Source organism: Mesoplodon mirus (assembly GCF_964341445.2).
Source record: "Mesoplodon mirus genome assembly, chromosome: 13".
NCBI classification, from domain to species: Eukaryota; Metazoa; Chordata; class Mammalia; order Artiodactyla; family Ziphiidae; genus Mesoplodon; species Mesoplodon mirus.
In genome coordinates, this window is record NC_138989.1 from 46,322,793 (window position 1) to 46,348,853 (window position 26,061).

General features: G+C 35.7%; 2 protein-coding genes across 4 annotated transcripts in view; both read right to left on the bottom strand.

Moving 5' to 3' along the window:
- DSC2 (desmocollin 2) overlaps positions 1 to 26,061 on the bottom strand; it is a 323,425-nt gene that overhangs the window by 211,553 nt on the left and 85,811 nt on the right. The gene's annotated exons all lie outside the window — the stretch shown is intronic.
- The window catches only part of DSC3 (desmocollin 3), a 42,357-nt gene continuing 29,153 nt past the window's right edge, over positions 12,858 to 26,061 (bottom strand). Inside the window, exons 13-17 of one of the 3 annotated variants that reach the window (XM_082641314.1) lie at positions 23,873 to 24,094; positions 21,574 to 21,695; positions 17,344 to 17,586; positions 15,494 to 15,536; positions 15,327 to 15,414 (exon numbers count right to left, since the gene is read on the bottom strand). In XM_082641314.1, the coding sequence (XP_082497440.1) occupies positions 15,510 to 15,536; positions 17,344 to 17,586; positions 21,574 to 21,695; positions 23,873 to 24,094 (614 nt within the window). In that variant the 3' untranslated portion in view covers positions 15,327 to 15,414; positions 15,494 to 15,509. Of the gene's footprint in view, positions 15,415 to 15,493; positions 15,537 to 17,343; positions 17,587 to 21,573; positions 21,696 to 23,872; positions 24,095 to 26,061 lie in introns of all 3 variants that reach the window. The other 2 variants (XM_082641313.1, XM_082641312.1) reach the window with 2 other exon arrangements.

A 26,061-nucleotide genomic window follows, 5' to 3' on the forward strand; every position in this document is an offset into this window, starting at 1 on the left:
TTGAACATTTCTTTCCCATTGGGCCTCAGTAAAACCTTTTTTAATTTTAGTAGATTCTACTATGAAATAAAATAACCTAAACCCTCAGTTTGAATGCTGTCCCATTGGATGTTTTTGCTTCCAGAGTTCTAGTTTTTATTTATTTGTTTGTTTGTTTTTACTTTCTCTAAATTCTGGCATAGAGTCTATTTTTCTAAACAAGAATTGCAACTTATCTAATAAATTTCTTACCTTAGTTTTGGGTTTCAGAGTCACAATTTAGGATGTTTGTCCACCATTTCTCTTGCTATCAGCCTGTTGTTTTTTTCTGAAGATCTTGGCCACATTCTCAAATGTTGACTTTTATCATCTTGTATATGTTTATCTTTTTCATCAAATACCCTTCAACTCATCAATATCAGACACCCCACTCATTACCAAGTATCAGAAAAATACCCATGTCCAATTAGGATTCTGTACTCCTTGAGAAGTAGGAATACTTCTTGGACATTCATTTCCTTCTCACTACTCTCACACCTTCATGGAAAAGGAAATTCCCACATTACACAAAGTAACTTAAAATATGGTCTTAAAATATTTATATTTTAAAAATATGTCCATGATTACTCTAATGAAAAGAAATCATGTCTAAATTTGCAATCCATTTCAGGAGAAAATATTTATACTATAGAAATGTTATTGAAATATCAAGATTTTGGGGTATTCCTTTCCAGCTAGAACATCTGTATAAAAATTAAGCAGACAGCAAGTAAGAATAAAAATAAATGAAATGACTAAGTGCTGCCTTAAATAAGCTTTTCAGTATAAACTCATGTTTAATATATTAAAAAAATTGACTAGGGTAATATTTTGTTCAAACACTACCATTCTTTTCATGGGCCAAGGACAGATAGTTTGTATTGTCTATTATTGATAATTTTTGGATTCTTGGCATGATGTAAATAATGGATAAAAGATTTATGATGTTGGTAAACAGTGTTAAGATATGACATCCTAATGTGTACACACCTAGATAAATCTATAATGGTTTCTCCTCAAATTGAGTTCAACATAATGTAATATAAAACCAGTTGTGATAAATTCTCCAGTCTCAATGAAATAAGGAATAAAGCTTAACTGTGTGCCCCAAACCTTGAAAAGCAACACCAAAGTAAAGAAAGAAATGATCTGTAGAATTTTCGTGTAGCACAGCTTCTGACCCCCATCCCACCCCAAAGAGAGAATACTGAGAAAAGAATATAAAATATTTGTTTTTAAATCCTGAGTATTCCTACTAATAGCCTTCAATTCTGAGATACTTTGAGTGAGCAGACCTGGAAATTACAAATGAAAAGCCACTGTGAGTAGGAGTTCTTGGGGTTCACCTTGAGACCTCAGCTTAGATAGAAAAATCATACACAGCTCTTCATCTTTCAGGGCACGAAGCTGAGTGGATGATGAGATTTTGCTACCATAATAATAGAAAAGATCTCTAACTGTGATAGCTCAGACTGGTAAAATTCAGGGATGGTATGTATTTTGTTATATATACTTTTCTTTCAATGTTTATATTTTTGAATAATGAGTTTGTATTATTTTATTATAGCAATACTTATTTTTTAAGAAGCCAGAAATATAAAAAGTATAATGGGATAATCAAAGATATTCACAAAATACATGCACAAGAAGGTTGATCATGATATTACCGGTTATTGACTCATGTGGTCATTACTATCTTGGCATGTCCTTTTTTTAAATTTTTACTTTACATTGGAGTACAGTTGATTAACAATGATGTGTTAAGTTATGAGTGTACAGCAGAGTGATTCAGTTATACCCATACAAGTATCCATTCTTTTTCAAATTATTTTCCCATTTAGGTTATTATAGAATATTAAGCCAAGTTCCCTGTGCTTTACAATAGGTCCTTGTTGGTTACCTATTTTAAATATAGTTCTTGGCATGTTCTCACAGGCTGTCAAAATCATAAAGCACCTCATCTCTTTAATGTTTACCCTTGCTTCATTACGAAAATAATCCTTTAAAGCTGCTTGGCTGGTCATTCTCTCAAAATGACCCCTTTATTCTCAAAGGTCTTATTTGGACAAATTTTTAGCTGTGAAGCACTTCTTAGTTAATTGAAAAGGTAACTGAAAGTAAAAACCAACTTTGAAGCCTACTTGTGAGACTATCTCATAATTACAACATTAATTGGGTTGATTAAATCAACACCATTTTGAAAATTACCTTCACAAAGACAATTCCTATGTCCATTTATTACATTTTCTCAGAAGAAAAAGAATCATTACTTGAAAATGAAAAACATAAGAAATCTCAAAAAAAGGATTTTAAACATGAAGGCAATGCTAGTAGATATTTTAAATTATATTTTAAAAAGGAGAAACAGGTATTCCTTCTTCTAAATTGACAGCAAATAATTTTATGACTTGAAATAAAATGTGATATTTGAAGTATATTAAAAAACATTTGAAACATAAAGATATTTACCAACTCTACAGGGAAATCAAACATAGCACCATAAGATATTTTACAACAGTATTACTCAAGTCAGAAAAATTTTATAAATAATTTTATATACAAATACTGTCATTGAGCCTGAATCATTAGTATTTAGTATCTTACTTGTAACAAACACAATGGGGAATAAAGCTCAACTTTTGGGCAGTAAACAATGGATCCTTTGATTTTCTTTCATTCCTTAGCACATCTGGTAAGTGAAACGCCAGAAAGTGGGGAGAAACATGGAAAGAATTGGAATCTTTTGTGTAGTTAAAAACTCTATGGAATCCAACATCAGTGAAATGGCAGACTAGGAAGGTCCAAACTCTCCTTCCTACATAAAAACATCTACAAAACAACTGGAAACTATCTAAACCAACTTTGCAAGAGTTCTAGACACCAAGGTTTGTGACATAGCAAACACCCAACCACAAAAAAGTCATCTCCAAAATGGTGGCAAAGTTTTGTGGTGTTTTTATCTGCCTTCACCTCCTCCCTGGTACAGTGGCAGGCTTGGTCTTAAGCAGCAGCAATCCAGTTCCCAGTTCCCCTCATATTTGGACCAGAGGGAACAGAACAGACCTTATTTGTAAGTTGTAGTGTAGATGTGTTCTAATCTGGCTGGAGGATATTTGAAGGGCTGACTCACTAGTCTCTGTCTCACATAACTTGGAATGCAGGCAGAGTAAAGTGGCAAACACTCCTCAAAAAAGCTACAAGGGGGCTACAAACTCACAGACACCTCGAGTAAGAGATTATAGGTAGAGACATGCAATAGACCATCTAAGATCTGGAGGAGAATCTGGAGTGAGACTCTGAGAAATCAGGACATTCAAAAGCAGCTGCTTATATGGGGGATTTTAGAATATCACATGCATGCCTAGGCAAGATGCAGGTTCAGAAGAGTCATGCGAAGACCTTAAGCTTTCACCTTGCACTGATCCATGAAGGACTGTCTCAACAAAAAGCCAGTCTGCAAAAACTGGAAGAGATAGTTGTTCTTTCTTTTCACTTTTTTTGGGTGTATTTTTGTTTGTCGATGAGATAATTTTACATCTGCTAAAACAGCTACAATCAAAAAGCATACGATAACAAGCATTGGCAAAGATGTGGCGAAATCAGAACCTTCATACACCATTTGTGGTCATTTAAAATGGTACAGCTGCTTTGAAAAACATTTTAACTGTTCCTCAAGAATTTAAACATAGAATTACCATGTGATCCAGCAATTTCACTCTTAGCTATATAGAAAAAAAATGAAAACATATGTCCACACAAAAATGAGCACATGAATGTTCATAGAAGCATTATTCATAATAGCTAAAAGGTGTAAACAACCAAAATGTTCATCAGTGATGAATAAATAAACAAAATGTGTATAGCCATACAATGGAGTATTTTTCAGCCATAAAATGAATGAAATAATATACATGTTACAATATTGATAAACCTTGAAAATACTATGTTAATTAAGTGAAAGAAACCAGTTACAAAAGACCACATACTATATGGTTCTATTGAAATAAAATGTCCAGAATAGACAAATCTTTAGAAACATAGTAAACTAGTGGTTGCATATAGCTGGGGGCACAAGGGGATTATAACTAATGACTACAGGATTTCTTTTGGGGGTGATGAAAATGTTTTTAAATTGATTGTGGTCGTGGTTGCACAACTTTGACTATAATGAAGATATTCAGTTAATTACACATTAGATGAATTGTATAGTATGTGAATTGCATCTCAATAAAGCTGTTAAAATAAATAAACTAACTGATTGGTTAATTGGCAAATCAATAAATAAGTAAATGTAGAAAACTGGTAATAGAGATATAATGAATTTTTTTAACTGGATTGATGCAAATATAGTAAGGAAAGAGGAATAAAGTGACAAAAAACAGATGGTTCTAAAAGAAAACTAATAGCAAGATGGTAGACTGAAATCCAACTATATCAATATTTAAATAAATGAATTAACCCAGTTAAAAGATTTCTCCTTTATTATAAGACAAGATCAAACTACATGCTGTATGCAAGAAACACACTTTAAATAAAGACATAGATGTGAGGAAAATAAAGGAAAGGGAAAGAAATATACTCTTAGCAAAATATTTAGCAAAAGAAAGCTGGTGTAGCTGTATAACTATTAAACAAATTAGAATTTAAGGCTAAAAATGTTACAAGTGATAAAAAGAAACACTTCATAGTGATAAATCAATTAAACAGAAAGATATGAAAATTTATATAAAATTGTCAAAAAATTCAAGACCAGGCAAATCCATAATCATAATAGGAGGTTTTAACACACCCCTCTCAGTATAGATGTGTGATAGAATGAGCAGACCAAATATGTGGTAAAAAATACAATATTTGAGCAACCTGATCAGCCAAATTGACCTAAATGACATATATAAAACTTAACTTGAAGCAACTTCAAAAAACATATTATTTTAAATTTTGAAAAGCAGGGAAGTAGAATACCCCATTTTTTTTGACAATTTCAAATAATGAAATGTTTATTGCATTGATTTGAGAAATTTTCTATATAATTTTCAGCATTGTAACCACTTAGGAACAAAAAAACAGAGTGGAAATTAAATAAACTTTATAAAAGAAACAAATCGATGGGCTTCCCTGGTGGCGCAGTGGTTGAGAGTCCGCTTGCCGATGCAGGGGACACGGGTTCGTGCCCCGGTCCAGGAAGATCCCACATACCACGGAGCGACTGGACCCATGAGCCATATCCGGTGAGCCTGCGCCTCCGGAGCCTGTGCTCCGCAATGGGAGAGGCCGCAACAGTGAGAGGCCCGCGTACCGCAAAAAAAAACCCACAAAACAAACAAACAAAAACTGCCTCAAATAAAGTAACACATTTGGTACCAGTAATAATTGTGCATTATTTCTGCCTCGAAGGCCATAGTAAAATTAGTAAAATACACCAGTTGGCTTGGGAAAAAAATCCCCATTGACTGTCCAAAATGCTGGGATTCTGAAACTGCCTAGATTGGAGGAGAAGAAAAAAAGTCATCTCATCAACAGAGGTATGAAATGAATGTGGTCAATATCTACATGTTTAGCTAATATTATTTTAGGTAGAAAATAAAGGAGCAGGGGAAAACACCACTTAGACTGGGCTCTATCCTGAAATGTTAACCTCATTAATTTTATAATAGAATTTTAGAAAAATAGACCATAGCCCCAAATTGGGATTTTTCACCTAATGTTGGCAAGGTATGAAAAATAAATTAATTTTCTCATAGAAACCATCTCCAGTACATTTATTTGATTCATGTTTCATATAAGCAACAGCAGCAGCAGGAAGAAAGCACTTGTAAATAGCTATCCACCACACATGAATTGCACCGAGCTTTTATGGTGTGTGAAATAAAGCATTTGGTTTTGAACAGAGAAGAGGAAAGGGGAAAAAAAGAAAACAGTAAGTTAACAGTGAGTTCAGGTAGAGCTGACATAATTAAGAATAAAGTGGATTAATAATCACTGTATCATACACTAGTCATGTCTGATGGCTTTCTAAAATTATCTGAATGTTATTTGAGGACATAAACTCAAAGATAAAATTAGCTCTGTAGTAGAACAACTGGACAAGTGCCCTCATCTCTTATTATAGTGAATGTCAGTAAACACAATTAAGGTGATGTTTAATTTATAATAAAAGTTAAATAAATTGCCAAATTTAATCTCCTTAAGATCTTCGCTTTACATTATTCACAATAGCCAAGACATGGAAACAACCAAAGTATTCATCAACAATTAAAAGGATAAAGAAATGTGATAAATATAGATATAGATATATAGATTTATACATGTGTCTATAGATCTAGGTATAGTATAAACATAGGTATAGATGATATAGATATACACACCATGGAGTTTTATTCAACCATGAGAATGAAGGAAATTCTGCCTTTTGGGACAACATGGATGTACCTGCAGAGCATTATGCTAAATGAAGTAAATAAGACAGAGAAAGACAAAAAAAAAAAAAAAAAAAGATCTTCGCTTTAATCTGCTTAATCGTCAAGAAGATGGTTCTGTATGTTCGTTTATTTGATAGGCTCCTTGAAACATACATACTTATGTCCTTTACCTTTCTTACCAGAATGAAAAATTATAGGACTGTTGGTGTAGAGATAAATAGAAAACCTAAACTGTGGAATACATGACATCAGATTAGTAAAGACACGCAGGCCCTGTTTAAGAGGGATGTTTTTCAAGCCCTGTAGGAAAAATGGATTGACTTGGGGTGGAGACAAACCATTCAAAGGTGACGTAAGCTGGCTGGAAGGCAAACATCAGATCTGAAATCAGACCTGCCTCATGGCTGTAGCGACATGTTCAAAGACAAGTTGGATTCCCATTATTGGAGGAGAAACAAGATGCCAAGCGCTGACATTGGCAGCTTGGTTCCCCCCAGAACACTTGCCGGATCACGCCTATTTATGTATTCCTTGTGACATACCAAAGTCACTCACGTGGGCGCCTCCATCGTGACATGTGAAGGAAGGGATCTGGTAAGTAGAAAAGTTAGGAGGCAACTCAAGTCTAAGTCGGGGATGCAGTAAATAGAAGACAACAGGAAGAGAAAGGAGAAAGAGGAGGAGGCAGAGGGGTGTGATGGGGAGGGGAAGAAGAAATGAGGAAGAGGAAGCAGAGAAGAGAAGAAAAATTTAAAAGAGAGAAGGCAGCAAAGAAGGAAGAGAGAAAGAGGAAGAAGAAAACCCTTTCTATGTACTAACTCATCTCACCTGGGGAGTAGGAACTGCTGTTATAATTCATGTCTCTCCTCTGCCGAAGACCTGCTAGTGGATGCTTACCTTATCCAAAGTAAGACCCCAAACCATTATGGTAGCCACAGAACCCTACAGGATTTTCCCACGGTGACGCCCCCTCCCCGGCCCTCCCACTGCTCCTCCCTCTTCCCCTCAAGTTCAGCGACACCAGCTTCGTGGAACACACCAAGTAAAATCTTACCTCAGGGCATTTGGGTTAGCTATTACCTTTCCCCAGAACGTTCTCTGCCCTCCTCAGCCCTGCAACAGGGTTTCCTCATTCACTTCTTTCAGGTTTTTGCTCAAAAGTCACCTAATAATAAAGACTGTTATAATTATAACCACTGTTTAAGAAAATAAAAATCTCCCATAATTCTGTGTGCCATTTTTCTGCTTTATTTTTTTCTTTACATCATTCATTGCTCCATGACATGTATTTGTACATTTGTTCATTATCTGTCTCCCTTCCCTTCTTGGGATTTGTCATGAGAACAGACTGGCTGTTTTATTCACTGCTATATCTTTAGCATCTAGAACTGTGCTTGGCATGTGGTAGTTGACCAAGAAATAATTGTCAGTGATTTACTGACTGACAAGGAAGGAATGAAGGAAAGGAGGGAGGGAGGGAGGGAGGGAGGAAGGAAGGAAGGAAAGGAGGGAGGGGGGAGGGAAGGGACTTGCTTTAGACAATAAACAGAAGCACAGTGAAATAATAGTTTGTCCAGGTTACTTGGCAAGTTAAATAAATTTACTGTAATGAGCCAAACAACCTTTGTAGTTATTTAGAACATAACTTGTGTTCAGATTTAAAGCTGATGTTTTCTTTGTGTATACATGTGTGTTTTTGTTTTATTTTCTTGTGCTTCTCTTTGGATCATTGTTCTAAATGTGTTATCCTCATCTATCAAGATAATAATCTTATTCTATCATTACACATTCAGTATGAGTGTTGGTGTGTAGACTGGAGATGGGAAATTAGTCTAATTTGCTGCCTGAGATAATAATTTGCTTAATTAAATTACCTACAAATCTGGTCAGAAAATAGGAGCTTACAACTTTTTCAAGGATTAGTAAAATAGTTTTAAAAAATTAGGGGGCATCCTAGATCTGAAGATCTCAGGAAGAGAAATCCTTCCCTCTGATCCCCAATTGCTTGAAGTAGCATAAACTCTTTGAAACTCAGACACAATCCATGAATAGATGAGTGAAAGAGAGCCCTAATTTTAGTCTGATAAAATGTCCATTTTTATTTTATTATTGCCAACCAGCTAAATAGGGCGTGAGGGGACTGTCAAGATAAAGACAAATTAAGTTATGAAAAAATATTGACATATTTTCTACATCTGGAATTGTGATCATGGATATTATCTGTGTTCTAGGTTTACACACATACAACATAGAATTCCTTCTAAATCATACATGATCTTCCCAAATCAAGAGGGTGAGGTGAATAAGGCTTCTTTTTGAAAAATACAGTGTTTTGAGAATTGGACTGAGGAAAGTATTCATATTTAATTCTGAGGACCATTCCCAGAGTGGACCAGGTACATCCAGTATCACCAAATTAGAATCACAGAACAACATGTGACTAAAGCAATGTGATTCTAATAAAATTCACATCACTTTTTTCCTCTCTGCTTTGCTTTTTTTCCTTCTATGCCTAATATGTTTAAGCTGTTCTCTTGTATTCCCCCAAATAAACTTGTTATTCTCTATCTGCTTTAACTTGACTATGATGATTCATATTAAGAAAAAAACACAGAAATTTCAATGTAGCAGGAATCTTTGTGAAATTGCACTTTTGCTTGGAACTCATCACATCATGTCAGAGAAACTTGCATAGTCTATGAGTCAAAATGCCAATGTCTCAGCTGCCACCAGTAATACAATTCACCACCACAGACAATTTGTCTCTACACGGGAAGTGAATCTAATAAGGTAACATGGAAATCTATCCTTTAATTTAAAAAATGTATTATCACACAGCTTGTATTTACATTATGTAGTTTGAAAAAAAACAATAAAATTAATTTAATAAATACGTGGGAACTTGGTAACAAATATTCAGGTTTCTTCTAGCATATTGTATCTATTAACTTGCCCCTAAGTAAAATACTAGCTTATAATACCCCAAGTGTGTATTTTCCCCACTATTGTTGTGCTGTCCACAGGAGATAGAACAATGACAGAAGACATAGGTTGCAGGTGTTTCTGCCAATGTTTTAGCTTGTTTCAAATTGCCTTCTGAAGATACTTCTGCTTTTGAAGTTACATGTGACAACAACAGCGTGTTTCTCTGGCACTGCCCACATGTTTGTACATCCCCAGGTGTCTTCAGGCTGTGCTCAAACACAGCAGATGTCTGAGTGACTGAAGGGTGTATGAAAAGGAGCCAGGGACACTGGGAACCAGAGGAAAAGGCAGAACACCCTCTCCTGCCCTGAAGACTCATGGAAATTACCTCGCCCAAGGACACCTGAACCCAGTTTTTCCTGAAGGGAAGTATATTGGGTTTTTTCCCCAACATGGTGAGAAACACATGACTTGAGATGTACCGTCAACAAACGTTTAGGTGTACAGTGTAATATGGCTAACTGTGAGCACAGTGTTGTACGGCCCATCTCTAGAACTTTCATCTTGCATGACTGAAACCCCACACCCGTTGAACAGCAACTGCCCATTTCCTCCTCTGCCCCCAGCCCCTGGAAACCACCATTCTACCTTCTGTTCCTATAATTTTGGCCACTTTCCATACCTCATATAAGCATACTCGTGCAGTATTTGTCCTGCTGTGACTGGCTTATTTCACTTAGCGTAACATTCTCAAAGTTCATCCATGTTGTAGCATGTGGCATGGTTTCCTTCTTTTCAGTGGCTGAATGGTGTAGCTGCTGTGAAAAATATATGGAGGTTCCTCAAAAATTTAAAAACAGAACTACGGTATGATCCAAAAGAACTGACATCATGATCTTGAAGAGAAACCTAAACTCTCATGCTCATTGCAGCTCCATTCACAATAGCCACAAGGTGGAAACACCTAAATGTCCATGGATAGATGAATGGATAAGAAAATGTGCTGTATATATACTTCCCTGTCTTTCAACAATCACCAGTTGCTTGTTTGAATAGTAGGAAAGAATCTCAGTTCACTTCTCCAGAAGTTCCAGAAATACATCTCCTTTCATTTTTCTAATATTCAATTTCTTTTTTGGGTCATTATTGAGTCAAGGTGGCAGAAAACAAACCTCAGTCATTTGGGATTTTATCCTCAGCTCTCTTTTCTGGGGTTAAGTCTCACTCACTCCGATAGAGTACCAAGTGGCAAGTGGCACTGAGTAGGGAGAGAGTCTGGTGGTTGGTCTTCGACTCACACAAGTGGTCATTAAGGCAGCTCTTAGTCTGATCAGGGTTACCTGGATGACTTAGACCTTGAATCTCTAGATGTTAATTCTCTGGCACACGTACACAGAATCTAATAAAAACAGAAGGACTTAGTTGCTTAAATGGGATGTGGGTTGGGGAATAAAAACAACCTATCAGAAAGAAAAACATGCTATAGAATTGTTTTGTGTGTTATGAGCAGAAATTTTGGGGGGGAATAAGTGTCTCTTCCCCCCTCCTCCTCTTCTCCTATATAACCATAACCTCTTCTCCAAAAAGAGATCAGATATTGTTTTATATTATATTCAACTACTTAATTTTACTTCCTATATACATAACATTCGTAAATCTTTTACTATGTACAGGCAATGTTCTACATGCTTTAAATATATGAATTCATTTAATCATCCCCACAACTCTGTAAAGTTGGTATTGCTTTTTTGATTTTAAAGATAAGAAAACTAAGACTCAGAAGAGAAGTAGCCTTTCTAAAGTTACACACTTAATAAGTGGCAGAGCCAGGATTCAGATTCAAACAATCTGACTCTAGATTCCATGCTCCTCAGCCACTATGACCCCAAATCTAACCAAACCAATTCTGCTGGACATGTGGAACGAAGAATGGAATATTGCTTGATTTTTTTTTAACTCATAATGTTTTTCCTTGACTACATTGCTCCTCCAAGTAAGAATCCTGTATCACTGTATTAATTCTGGAACATTCGCAATTACAACCTTACAATACTTCTTCACCAGTCAAAATCAGCTGATAGTTAGACAGATATATAGACAGACAGTTAGCAGACAGCTATCATTTGTAAAGCTGTGCCCCAAATGGTGACCTTCTCCCAAATAGTATAATGATGTTGACAATTTGGTAATGACCCCTTCTCTAAAGTATTTCCCTATAAATACAATGAAACTATTACTAAGGATCTGTTTCCATTCCAGTCTTAAGCACAATTTTGCAGCATGACCACCTTGGAATAATTTAATCTCTAAGAATAGCAAAGACAAGAAATCAAGTTAACATTGTTTTATTATATCCCAGATCTGTAAATATTGCTTTACACATTAAATTTTTGCTTATTTTAACCTGCCATGTTTCTCTAAAAGCAAAGTAACTTCTCTGAACAGCAAAATTAAAGCTCTGTTAAAAACGTTGCAAAATCTCACTTCATTTTAGACAGATAGTTAGCTGCTTCCTTACAAAAATAAGAAAAAAATAATTTGTACATTTACATAAAAATTCAAGAACATTCACTGGAAGAAAAATTAAAGCTTCAAAAAGATATTTTCTTTCACACTAAAATAGCATAATTTTCACCTTAAACATGTAAGGAAAGAAGAATACTATATATTAAAAATGTTTACATTAAAAATAAGAAGCCCTTAAAAGGAAAATTACTCTTTAAAATGTCTAAGTCTAAAAAGCTAGGTTTCAGGAGCAAATTAGAAAACAGAAAATGGAGCATCAAATAGAAAATTCAGACACCTGTTTAATTGAAGACATCTCAGTGACCAGAGGGCTACATTAGGAATCCAGTATTCCCCATGAATGCTGCGTTTGTCCTGCACAACCAGTTCAGGCCCATCCTGAAAACGCTTTCAGACTCAGCAAGGAGCCAGCTCTCTTCTTGATTCCACACTCCAAATAAGCTGAGGCAGAGAAAGGGTTGGTGACACTTCATCAAACTCAAATGGCAGCTGCCACTGGCCTGAGAAAAAAGGAAAAGGGCCTGGCCTAGGACAAATTAAGAAACAAACAATGTTGCTTCAGTGTTTACCACTCATGTTCCTTTTGTGGCCTCTTTGCCCTTGAAGGCCTGGGTTTTCATGTTCCTCTCTGACTGTGCAAATACCCCGCTTGGGCTTGCCCTCTCCTAGAGTTCTCTTTGTCCCCACCTGACCACGTGATCTTTTTCTTTCATGAATTCAAACTTCTTAGTTCTTCTAGTATTTAAAAAATCCTCGTAAGAAAGCAAACCCGTAAAAAGTAATTTATACTGAAGGGTGATTGACAGCCCGGAGTATTTGCCAGCTAAGTGTTATTGACAAGGTTGGGAGAGAGATTAAAGAAAGGGGGCCTGATGGGAGGGCTGATTTCCTTGCATCAATCTGTCTCTTTAAAACAGGGCAGTGATTAGGGAAATGACATTTTATAGTTTCCAGGCTTTGGTTAGAACACAGTATAAAGGTGACAGATTTGAGGTCTTAGGACAGTCATGCCCACTTTTGTAAGATTTACCCCACCCCAGCCCCCTTTAGCCTTTAAATCGGACCCAGAGAACATGGTTGTTTGGCTCTAAATTTTTTTAAATGTCGATTGGTAGGAGAGACAATGAAAATGGTTATAGAAGATTTATTTTTACCAGAATTAGGTTAAAAGAAGTTTTAGTGTTAGCTCCAAGAAAAACATTTCATCTCTGGAAACCTGTCACTGGAAGTCAAGGAGCCCTAGCTGTGATAGACAGTCACCAGTTTGCTCCCAGTCTGTAGACGCAGAAGGAGACTGCAAAGCAAATCTACTGTTCCACGTGATCCCTTCTTTCCTTTCCACTGAAACCAGAAAAGCTTAATTAACTGTATACAATTTTAAACAAATTACATAAATGTAAATGAACTATTTCCTGATATGCTTAGTTATCATGCAGCACTTAAGAACCAAACATAAGTTCTCTATTTCTTAAATCCTGGACTTCTATTATAGAACACACCACAACCCCCCCTCATTTAAAATTAAATGTTTTTCACTTTGTTTTAAATGGTTTTTCACTTTGTTTTCCACTTTATTTTAAATGTTGCATTGATTGATGATTTAACCATTAATGATTAGTGGTTATATATTTAACCATTAATCAATAAATATTAATATGTATGTATGTGTATATATATACATATATCTGGTTCAAACTGTATTCCTATCGAACATTGCCACTTCATGTGCTGGCTCAACAAATTCTGCCTACAAAGTAAAATAAAGAATTTTTTTTTTGCAGGGGTCAGGTCGGGTATGGGGAGCAAGTCCCAATTCTTCATGGCTACAAAATTTTAAAATTAATTTAGTCTTAATTATTTTTCTTTCAAACTTTTCTTCAACTAGTGGTACCTATTATTTGTTGTCTATTTTTTAAACTATCACTTGAAGTGAGTATATAATAATGTGCTATTAGGTTTATCATAAGATTAGATGTTAATTATTTTAAGTTTAAACGTCATTGCTTTGGGGAATTTTGCAAGGCCTTCCAGAGGCTGTAGCATGTGAACAAATTTGAGAAGCACACAATTTAAGCAACACCTTGGAAGATATTAAATTGCACCTAAGGTTTAAGTTTCCCTATATTCATTTGATTCATTATAGCATTGTGTAATATTTACCTGCTTTAATAAGGAATAATAATTATTTTCAAATAATTTTATTTGAAAATGGTAGTGAATAGAAATGAATGTTAATGCTCATTGCTACCATAACTACGATGGGAGTCTGTTTCTTCAGACTGATTCAATGGCGTAACTACAGTCCATCTAAGGATAAGATATTCTAATTGCAAATGACTACTGTTGAGAGAAAATAAAGAGCCATATGTGCTAAACTTGCAAATGAAAATATGAAAGTATAATTCTCAAGAGAAGAAAAGCAACTTTTTCTCAGCGTAGTTCTCATTACTGGCAAGTTATCAAAGGTAGTTCTGAATCTCAGGAAAAAGACTTGTGATTACAATCTCAACAGAAGATCTTTACATTAAAATACTGGCAATAACTTTGTATGGTGAATATAGTTTTCTTTCTCGAGATTAAGGAAACTTAGATATATTCCTCATAACAATACTTTTGTAAACCATAAAACACACTTTCAAAAGTATAAAAACAACACTTTTTTTTTTTTTTTGGTCTACACTTTCCTGGTCTAGTTTTCACATTGTGGCTCTGTGTTTTTGAGACCTTATTAGGGCAATCTAGTATCTAGAACTGCTCTTCATGATCTAATTGCTACACAGAAGAAAAACAAAATTCTAGTAGGCTTCAGAGCAAATGACCAGGTGCTGTTGATTTTTTAGAGCTAAAAATATCCAACATAATTTGCCATAATGATTAATATTCTACTTTTATCTAAATCTGGAATAAGAATGGAATTTCTAGCCCAGAGAGCTGTTCTACTATAGTCAGTCAAATACAGCTTCTATTGTTGGACTAATATTTAGCCAATGTATTTATTGGAAAAATATATGCAAAGAAGAGGAAGTCCTTTATAGACCTTAATTCCAGTGCTATAGCATGAGATTTGCTGGTTGTTTATTTACTCAGCAGTAAAAGAGGCAAAATCTGTTTTAACATTTTAAACTTCCTGAAAAGATAAGTAACAAACTGTTTTAAAGTACAAATTGGTACGTAGCATAATTCAAAAATTTTAGAAAATTTCATATATATTCATATTCATATATATCTAGATATCTAGATATCTAGATATAAATTAAATTTTACAATATCCCTTTCAGAAACCTCCAGAATGTCTGACAAAGATATATCTAATTGTAGCACTGTAACATTATTTCTTTGTGCATGTTTCTGCTAAGGCAGTAAATTTGGTTTCCAAATTATTTAAAAAGTCAAGGCCATCTTCTTCCTGTTTTTCACTGCAGCAACCTACAGAACCAGCTGGAGACCCTCTTCCTTCATAGTTATACGTAAGAACATAATCTTGAGATGGCATGTGGTCTTCATCCTGATTACATAGATGCAATTTCTGTAAAATTTTAAAAAAGGGATTGTATTATTGTTTTAAACACACTGAAATATAAACATAAAATTTATTTTTTATTTACCTTTTATGTTTAATTTTTAACCAGTGTGTCCTCTAATGGATTCCTACATACAAAAAATGCACATGGTTGGTCTATATCACAGCCATACCACAAAGTCAGTATATTTTACATTTCTAGTGATCCATACAAATCCAAAATTATGTATACACATTATATTTAAGTACATTTAAATTATTATTAAATTCTTATCCCTAAATTTGATATCTAGAGGCCAGGCTAGTCCACAAAATGGTGGCAATATGCATAGCGGTTAGGAATTTGAGCTTGGATAGTCAAGCAATCCTGATTTGGAGTCATAGCTTGGCTTTACCAACTAGCTACATGTCTTTGAGCAAGTTATAATACTGAACATCTTTAAGTCTCAGTTTCCTCATTTCTAAAATAGGAATACAGACAATGACTATCTCACAGGATCTTTATTAAATGATGAAATAATAATGCATGAAAAATATTCTTATTATGTCCAGCACGTAGTACATGTTCAATAAACTAAAATCGCTATTATCTGCAGATATAATGTCGGTAAGATTACCACATTGTCTTCAGAATCAAGCTTCTGAGAGAGCCAAAACATGGCAAAATAAAAAGATGCACCAAAAAGTTTCAGTGAAATTTAAAATAATCAAGATAACTCACACTGCAAAAACCTGGCCAGAATAGAGGCCAAGCATTCTGCCACATTTACCCTTGTTGTTTGTCACTAGCCTGTCTGCCAACTTGTCAAACTCGTGCACCTCTCCCCTTTCTCACCTGTGTACCCATCCCCTCTCAAAACCAGCGCTTATTACCTTGGCTTACATTAGCAAGTGTCTCTCTTCATGACCATTTTAGCCTCACATCCCATTACCTGACATGCACATTGGAGAACACCTCTAAGAAGGTTTCTTAAGCTTCCCTCCTCCTCAGCCTGATCTTACATGGCTACTGACTGTCTAGAAACAGAAAAGGGATTAACACTGGATTTGATTAAAAAAATAAATATGCTGTGGACCTATGATAACCTACAGCCATGTCACAGAATGTTGCCCATCTGCAGTCCATCAAAGGCTTTAGGGTTTCTGGACCAGTGTTTGTATTACAACAGCACTGGTACTCTCTGATAAAGGAAGTGAAAACTTAGTACCAGAAAGAATACTTAATTCAGTGGTCCTCTACTCAGGCTGTACGTTTGAATCACCCGAGGAGCTTAAAAAAAAAAAAAAAAAAAAAAAAGCTAAACCAATTAAAATCAGAATCTTTCAAGGTGAAGCACAGGCATTATTATTTTTTAAAAGCTTCCCAGGGAATTTTGATGTGCTGCCAGGAATGAAAATCCCTTTTTGAACCCCCCTATCTTTCATATCCTTGCTTTCCTCTGAATTAGAAAACAATTTATATATGCATGATGCTTTTTTACATGAAAAAATAGTTCATATGAGCCATATTATTTAATATTCACTCCAGAATTCTGTACAGATGCTTTGTTTTCACAGAGAGATGCAGATTTGATTTGGGGATTTTTGTGATTGTGGAGAATGAGATTTTTTCCCTATTCTTCTATATTAAAAGAGTTCATGAGATAAACACACACCTAAAAATGAAATGTAACTTTAGTGAGGGATAGTAGAATCCTCCAATTTTCATGAGATTTTAGAAATTAAGAGAACTGTGACAGATGAAATAAAAACTTTTATATCAAATACTGTAACAAAATCAAAGAGCAGGAGCAAAAGTAATCAGAGAGTGAGAGAGAAAGGATACATTGGAGAATCTGAAAAAGAAGTTTCTGAAAATATATGTTAATCTCAATTTCCTAATGTTCTCCACTTGGACATTTAAATTGCAGGGTCAAAACACTCAAGGAAACTCACTTCACCAAGGCGGGGCTGAGTGAAATTGTACCACTCCGAGTGGTCCATCTCCATGGTGCCTCCTCTGCAGGAATCCAGGGTGTGATGATGCCCTGCCCCCTGGCACAATTCCAAGGTCTGGTTTCCTCCTTTTACCATTTCAATGGTTTCCTGCCTGCCATTTTTGACTTCTGATCCCATAGTACCACAAAAGCCTTGGCTAGAGCTGTTGACTGTATGGGTTGTAAACCCGTTGGCAGAACACTGAAATAAAATAAAATAAGACAGTTCATATAGGGAGGAAATGGATTCCAAGTAAAGTCGCAAGAAGGCAAAGGAGACAGCTCATTTACTCAACCTTTTATTCATTCATTCATTCAACAGACATCATTTTCCAATTAGGTGCAAAGATAGAGACATGGTCCCTCCGTGGCTCCAAGAAGCTCTTACTCCAATGAGGCAGAAAAATAGACAATTACTTTAAGAATGTGATTATGCTGATGTACAGGTGAACACAGAATGTTATAGGGACACAGAGGAAGAGCATGAAAATTCAAACTCAGAGAAAATAAGTGGAGCAAACTGGGAAAACTCTGAGCTGAGGGATTCCTACTGAGAAATAGGAGGAAGAATGCATTATGTGTAAGAGGGTCTAGAGGCAAAGGCAAATGGTGTTCCTTGGGGGTTCCCAACTTCAGCCTGTCGAGAATGCCTACCACAGAAAGTTCAAAGAGAGAGAGAGGAAGCTAGAGAGGTTATAAAAGGCCAGAGGACATAAAGATCTATATGCCATGCTAAAATTTTTAGACTATCTTGAAGATTATGGGGACTAAAAGAACGGTTTTAAAAACAGGCAAGGGACATATTTTTTAAAAAAATCATTTTAGGCAATAATGTGAAAGACAAATAAGGAGACAAGTTTAGAGTCATGGATATCAGAGAGGTCACTGAAACATTATAGGTGAAAAACGATAAGGATCTAAGCCAAAGTCGAAGCAGGGATGATTAAAAGAAGAGGATGGACTCCATAGAGTGCTTCCTGGTGGTTAGATGGATGACGCAGCAAAGGGAAGGGTCAGGAATTATTCCTATGTGTCCTGCTTGTGCAACTAGATAGATGGTATGACTCACTGAAACAGGGATGAAGGATGCACTTGCGGGTGAGAGGAGGGTGAGCAATTCAATTTTGGACGTGGTAAACAAGAAACCTGTGGATTTCCAAAATAAGTATATAAATATGTGGTCTGGAGCTCAGGTGAGAGATCTGAGCTGGAGTATAATTCTGGGAGTCACTTCCATGTAGGGGGGAGTTGAAGCCATGGGAATAAATGATATCACCCAGAGAAAACTGCAGACCAAAAGAAAAAAAGGCTAAGAATAGAACGACAAGAAACATCATGTTTTAAAGGGTGGATAAAGGAATTAGAGCTGTGACAGAATTGATCTGGAATAGCCACTGAGATAATACGGAACCAAAGAGCCATGACTCTCTAGCCAAGAGAGGATTACGGTAAGGAGATCAATGGTGTAGAAAAAATCCAAGTAGGGTAAGAACTGGTTCAAATAAAGTAAGCACCCATGAGAGTCAAGTAAAAAAGTGGCCAGGGGTGAGCTGTGTCAAAAGAATTTCCACGGAGTGTGGAATGATCGGGAAGTAATGTCATAGAGAAATCGAGTAAAAAATATTTCTCTCAAAAAATTCAGTTTCAAAGAAAAAGAAGTATTGAGGGACCTAGGGGAGGGCAAAGAGTCAAGGGAATATTTTAAAATGGAAAAGACTTGATTAAACATTAACTTAATGCTGAAGCTGAACACCAACCCTCCAGGCCATAGGTGAGATGTTTAGTTATAGCAATAACCTCTGCATGTCAGTTTGAATTCTAAACCATCACTCTCACGACAAGACCTCCACTATAATCAGGTGTCATGGTGTCATCTTCTTACCAATTTATTTTTTCTATCTAATATGCAGAGTCTCTATCAAAACAAAGATTTTCAAGTTCAGATAATTTACTGAATCTGAAATATATCTATAAAAGTCAAACATATTATTTTACTGCCTTTGAAAAAAATATCAGAAAAGAGAACTGAAAAGTAGCCATTTGGTGGCACTGCTACCCTACATTTTTTGCTTAGGTTGCTGCTACAGTAAAATTCTATCACACACACACACACACACACAAATCCTGTTTGTCAAATCTCCTTGATGGGTATAATTTTTCCATTATAAATACATATTAAGATCATATTTCTAAGCTAATAAAGGGAGAATTGAAAATAAACTAAAATCAAAGCTGAATCCACAGTACTGTTTCACATTCTCTAATCTCTATTCCTTCCCCCAAGTTTATTCTCATAGGGCATCAACAACTCCTTCTCCATGTCAGTGATTTTCAAATTTACTTTTCCAGTCCTGATTTTTCACACAACTCCTAACCTCATCTGAATGCCTTTGACTTAAACTCAGATTCAAAACTAAAGTTACCACCTTTACTCATTGTGTTAAAATGAGCTTACACATTCACCGTGAAATTTTGTTGCATTTTTCAAAAATATGCCTAAAATTATATACTGGTATAAATTAACAATTTCAAGTCCTTTTGAGAAGTGTTCCTGATAGAGAACAGGTAAATAGGTGTATGTTACGGTGAAGTGGCCAATCAATGCCACCGACTCCAGCATCATATGGCAAAGAAAAAATATTAAGTACAGCTCAATCATTCCATTCTCAGGTATAAAATAAGAGCTTACTATGAGTCAAGGACTATCATGGGGCTAAATCTATTTCCTGAATGGAGAGATAATTACAGGGTTCCACACATAGGCATGTCAAGCATAGAGGAGTCATGATTTTGCCTGATGGTGGGAAGGAAGTGAGAGAAATAGTCGATAAGAAAGGCATCGTCACCTTGAGATACAGAAAAGGCCTGATATAAAGTCACTGTCCCGGGCTATAGCTTCTGTCACATTGACTCCACTTTTTATTTTATTACTTAAAAGAAAACAATTTTATTTATACACTTAAAATATTTCTTATCCATCCCTATTTTAATTTTCCAATAACCATTATCCTAGTAGAGTTATCTCTACTTATGCTTAAATTATCAAAAGATCCTAATCCTTTATCCTCCCCATTCCTAACGTCTTCCTGTTCTTGTTGGTCACCCTACTGATTCAGTATCACACTGCTCACGTTATGCCACTTTCGTGCAGAAAGCCTTGACTAGCTCTCCCTTACTAAGAGAATAAATCCAAAATCCTTAGTGTGCCACAAAAAAGTTTCATCCCCCATCCCTCTCTTATTATATCTTCTCCCTCCAGAACCTAAGTGTCAAGCCTCTAGTCCAAAATATCATTTCTTCCATTTCAAATCAATTTATTTACTATTCGTTGAATAATCCCTAAACTTTATCATCTCCTTTTTTATTCATTAGGCTATTTTTTTCCATCTCTTCACTTTCAAACCCTTCATGTTCTTTATGTTACAGAGTAATCTGTACCTCTTCCACCAGGCCTTTCTGGTTGATAGCCAGATATCATGAATATACTTATGTATCATCAGTATCTTTGAACTCCACCAGTGTCCTATCATATTGGTGCTAATAGTTTACTGTCACATTCCTATTTATTTTTCAATTTCTCAGGAATGAATTGAAATCTTTTCGAGGGAAGAACATGCCTTGTAATAATTTTTTACATACTTCCCGCAGAACAAGAAGCATAGTGCCAAGCACCTCAGAGGTCCCAAGAAATATGTAAGAAAAGAAAGTGGCAGTATTGCTCCAATCTGCCCCCCTAAACACACACTTTTTTTAAAACATATATCTTTTTGATATTTTTAGTTTGTCTTGAGAACTTTCAGCAAGTTCTTCCTATTATAAATGGTCAAAGAGTTAGATAAACAAAGAATAACTGAAAATATACATTGTAGAGAGCAGTCAAAAAGATTCTTCTTATAATAAATTCACAACATCAAATAACAAGGTTTAAACCATAACACTAGAGAGTAGAAAAAAGATAACTAAGACAATACATCTGGTCTAATAAATGCCCTACAAAAATATTTGAATATTGACAGATAACATATTTATGTCTACAGAATCTGATCAAATGAAAAATAGAAATTAACTCCTAAATTCTGAAATAACTTCATAAGGATGAGTTAAAGAAATTGTGGGAACTACTCAGAGATAAATAGCTGTATAAAAAAAATAAAATAAAATTCAAAAATTCAAAAGAAAAATTACTTACCACTTTGTCATCTCCAGGTGCTTCTGTGTTTGAGATGATTAAGTTTTGCTGTGCCAAATCTTCAGGAAAACTTTTTTTATTTCTGGCACTAGCAAGTCCACATACTACAGTTAGCAATACAGCTGAGTTAAAAACAAAAACAAAAACAAAAATGTTTAACATGCACACAATAAAATACTCATCTTTTATTTCTTATTACCTAAGGTGCACAGGAGGAAAACAAGTCACTGAGCATGGTGTCCCACAAATTACCTTGGCCCTTCTAAATTAACAGGCCATGATTAGCTTAGATTTTAACATTTAAAGTGATTATATGTATATTCTGATACACATATCTTCAAGAATTTGAATTCCACCCATCATTTAAGTATTTTGAATCATGAATTTTTAAAAAATCAATGACATTTTTTTAAGACAAAGACTTTAAAGAGATTTACTGATTCCCAAAAGAATGGTTTGCCAATATGAAAAGATAACAAAGCAGACTTTTCTTCCCAGAATAGATTTCTCTCCAAGTATCTTAATTAAACTTACTTTGTATTTTGCCTATTCAGAATTTTCATTCTGCATCATAATTGTGGGAGGTTGAAATACATGATGATAAAGCTAACAGCAACAACAACTCTTTACAGTGTTCTACAAGCCCCTATACCAAGGATTGCCAACCTATGGCCCCAAATCCAGCCCACCATTTTTTGTATGACTCATGAGCTGTGGTTTTTATATGTTTAAATGACTGAAAAAAATCAAAAGAATAATAGTTTATTACACAGGAAAAATATATGAAATTCAAATTTTAGTGTCCATAAATAAAGTTCTAATGGAACATAGCCATGCCTGTGGTTTAAATGTTTTCTATGGCTGCTCTCTTGCTACAAGGGCAGATTTGATTGGTTACTAATGAAACCATATGGCCTGCAAAGTTTAAAATATATACTATCTTGTCCTTCACAGAAAAAGTGTACCAACCCTTGCCAACTCTGTGTGGCCCCTTGTTACCTTTCTGGTTCCATTTCCTACACTCCTCTTCCCTCCTCTTCCCTCATCCTCTCTCTACTCTCAGGCCACACTGGTCTCCCTGCCTTCCTTGATCTCTCAAGCATTCCCTCACCTTAGGGCCTTTGAACTGACTTTCTCCTCTGACTGAAAGCTCTTCCTTAAGTATTCTTGGCTGACTCTTTCACCTTTTCCAAAAACCATCAATGATAACCTTCTCAGTTAGGCTGGCCCAACCATCTACTGAAAATTACTATCACTAGCACCCATCCCCTGCACTCACCCACACACACTTTACAGCACCAGAGACCCTAATTACCTGGCTCTATTTTTTTCCTTCACAGCATTTAATTTATTTATTACTTTACTGTCACAAGGAAGACTTTGTTTTGGTTTGTTTGCTTTTGTCTGCTTTGTTCATTGATGAATCCCAAGCACCTAGACAGTTCTGGTATATAGTAGGTGTTCAATATATATATATATATTTTGAGTTGATAAAAAATAATAAACCTTTATTAGAAATGTACCATGCACTGTTTTAAGCTCTTCACGTGCATTAACCCAATGAATCTCCGGTGCTACCCCATAAAATAACCTACTACAATTATACCTTTTTACAGATGAGGAAACTGAAGCACAGTGAAGTAACTTGCCCCAGGTCACATGGCTTACAAATAATAGAGCTAGGGTCCAAACTCAGACAGTCTGGTTCCAGAGTCTTACTCTTAACCACTAGTCCTATCACAGAATAAAGGAACAACAGCTAAAATAAGCTGAAGGATTGAATGGAAATGAAAAGAGAAGAAAAAAATAGGGCACCATTGGGAACTACACAACTGGTTAGGAGGAGGTTAATAGAATTTAATTAACCTGGTAGGATACACCCAAGAAGAGATATTGCTGTGATTTGAACACCTCCCATAAGTCTGTAGCTGAAATGAAAATGACATGACATGAAAGTGGCTTTTAGTGGACTTGCATATGGCAGAAGTTTTAGATTGTTTGATTTAGCCTTAAAAGGGGTAGTACGAGGACCAAGAAATAAAAGCTATACATTGACAGGTTCGGCAAAATCTAAGGAATTTTCAACAGTTCTGTCCAAGTATGAAATCTTTGATCTCAAAAAGGATTTTGCTTCTTCTCACAGAAAATATTCATTCAGAACTCAGAAAATAACACAAAAAGAATTTGTAAAGGGGACTCACACCTGACAGATAGCTGGACAAGATTTCTTTTTAAAGACCTTTTCCTGCACTCAGATATTTATTTTATATTTTAAAGTCAGGTAAGTAAAAGGACTTACAGAAAAGCAATACTATACCCAGAAGTATCGCAAGGATCGCCCAGTGGCCAAGTACTCCTGCACTCGGTGCAGTCGTGCGACATTGATCTGGACGAATACAATCACAGAGTTCCACTCTCAAGGTTTTTGTTGCAGATTGATGGCCTCTATCACTTACAATAACGGAAATATAATATTCTTGAAATTTGGCATTTTTCAAATATGAAAGACGGGCAGCTGTATCTGAAAGAAAAGAATTATATTTTTAATGAACATTGATTCCTCCTTTAACATCTGTTCCACCACACCTATTTTTAAAGACACTATTCTCAAGGAACCACCTTCCATGTGAAAATGGATAAAAAAAGATGACAATCTTCGACATTTTCAAGCACTAATATCACCAGATGTATGTTGCCCATTGTAACTTTTTAGAAGAGAGGCTTAAATAAAAATAATTTGGCATTGGAGTGACCCAGCAGCCTTTCAGCAATACTTAGTATTCCCTTATTTCCTCCCTTATCTACAAGCTAATGATGCTAGATTGGCTCTTGACATACACTCCAAGCATTTCTGTAAAGTACCAGTTAATGGTACTCATAAAGAATTAACACCAATAGTTACACACAAGAGATGTCTTAAGTTCGTATTTTCTTATCCATTTACCTTCTGGTACCTGTCCATTGTCTTTAGGTATAAGGTAATTTCTCAAAGGACAACTGACCCTTGGTATTTAACACCTTCCCTGTGGAAGTAATCTCAATACCAGAAAACTAATTAACATCACCCAGGCTAGGTATAAGGCTTACATAAACACAGACATATCTATATTCTAACAATACAAGTTTTTACAAACAGTGTTATTTCCCCAATGAACTTGTTACCTTATTTCAATGACTTTATTATCAACTGACCAAAAGCTCCACACACTTTCAATGGCAATTGCAATCTTTTGGGTTTTTCAATAAGTGAAATGAAAAAATACCATAATGCACCTCCTGGAAGTGATCTGTAATTTCTAAGCCTTTCTTAAATGCACTGTTAGAGCTGTTGAGAACTCCAAAGATTTCTGGATACACCTCAGACACAAAGATCCCCAGAGGAATGTGAATTACCACTAAGGTTTATTTGGAACTTTTCAGGATTATATTGTGTTTAAAGTAAAATCCTTCAAATCTCTCTCGTCCCTCAAGACCAGAGGCTGAGCCATATTCATGTCCATTCACTCCTACTAGTGCAGTAGCCTCTGACTTTCCCTGCCACTCAACTCTGCACTCTTCAAACTGCCCTCCTAACTGTTATCAATGTCACTGTTTTTAAGACATACATCTGGTACAGCATTGCCTTACTTGTACACTCTCAATGCGTACCTGCTGTCACCAACCATACAAAGGTCAGTCTCCTCAGCTAGTACATAAGGCCCTTCATCACCACTCCTACCAAATCTCTCGGCATTCCTACTAAAACCTTCTAAACTCTAACAACCCTGATTTACTTATTGCCCTAGTATTTTCCTGATTTCATGCACATTTGTTTATCAATTATTGATTAAACAAACATTTATTAAGCAGTTAGTGTCTACCTAGCACTGGGCTAGGTGCTGGAAATACACAGATGGGTTACAAATGTTCTGAGAAAGTCATGTATTAGAGCAGAAAGGTAAACAGATAAGAATGCGACATGTAGATACAACAGGTAGATAGTAGGTGCTCCATAAGTATTATGAATTAATATCAAGCTAAGAAGTGGGAAGGAGGTAGTCTAGGCAGAAGGAACGGCATATGCAAAAGTTGAACTGCATGAAAGAGCACAACATAGCAACAAAACAGCAGTGAACTATGGCTGTAACATAGAAAACTGTACACCCCAGAAACCACTACTGTAGCAGTCTGCACTGCAGGCTTCAATGCCAGGCCTCTGTCCACAGCCCACCATGTTTCCTTCCAGAATGTTATAGAGTGCTTATCCCACATACCCAGATCCCTCATTTCCAGAGTTTGCTTACACTAAAATTTAAGCTGCCCACCTCCTGTTCTTTCCTCATCGCACAGTAGTTACTTCAAAAACACAGCAAGAGCAATTTGTTTTAATGATAAGTTGCCCAATATTTTAACAAGGATTTTTTGTCTTTGTTGTAAATGTAAATTCTGCCTTCATAAAAATTATGATTTTTTTCATTTTATGTACAATATATAACACAGGTCCCACAC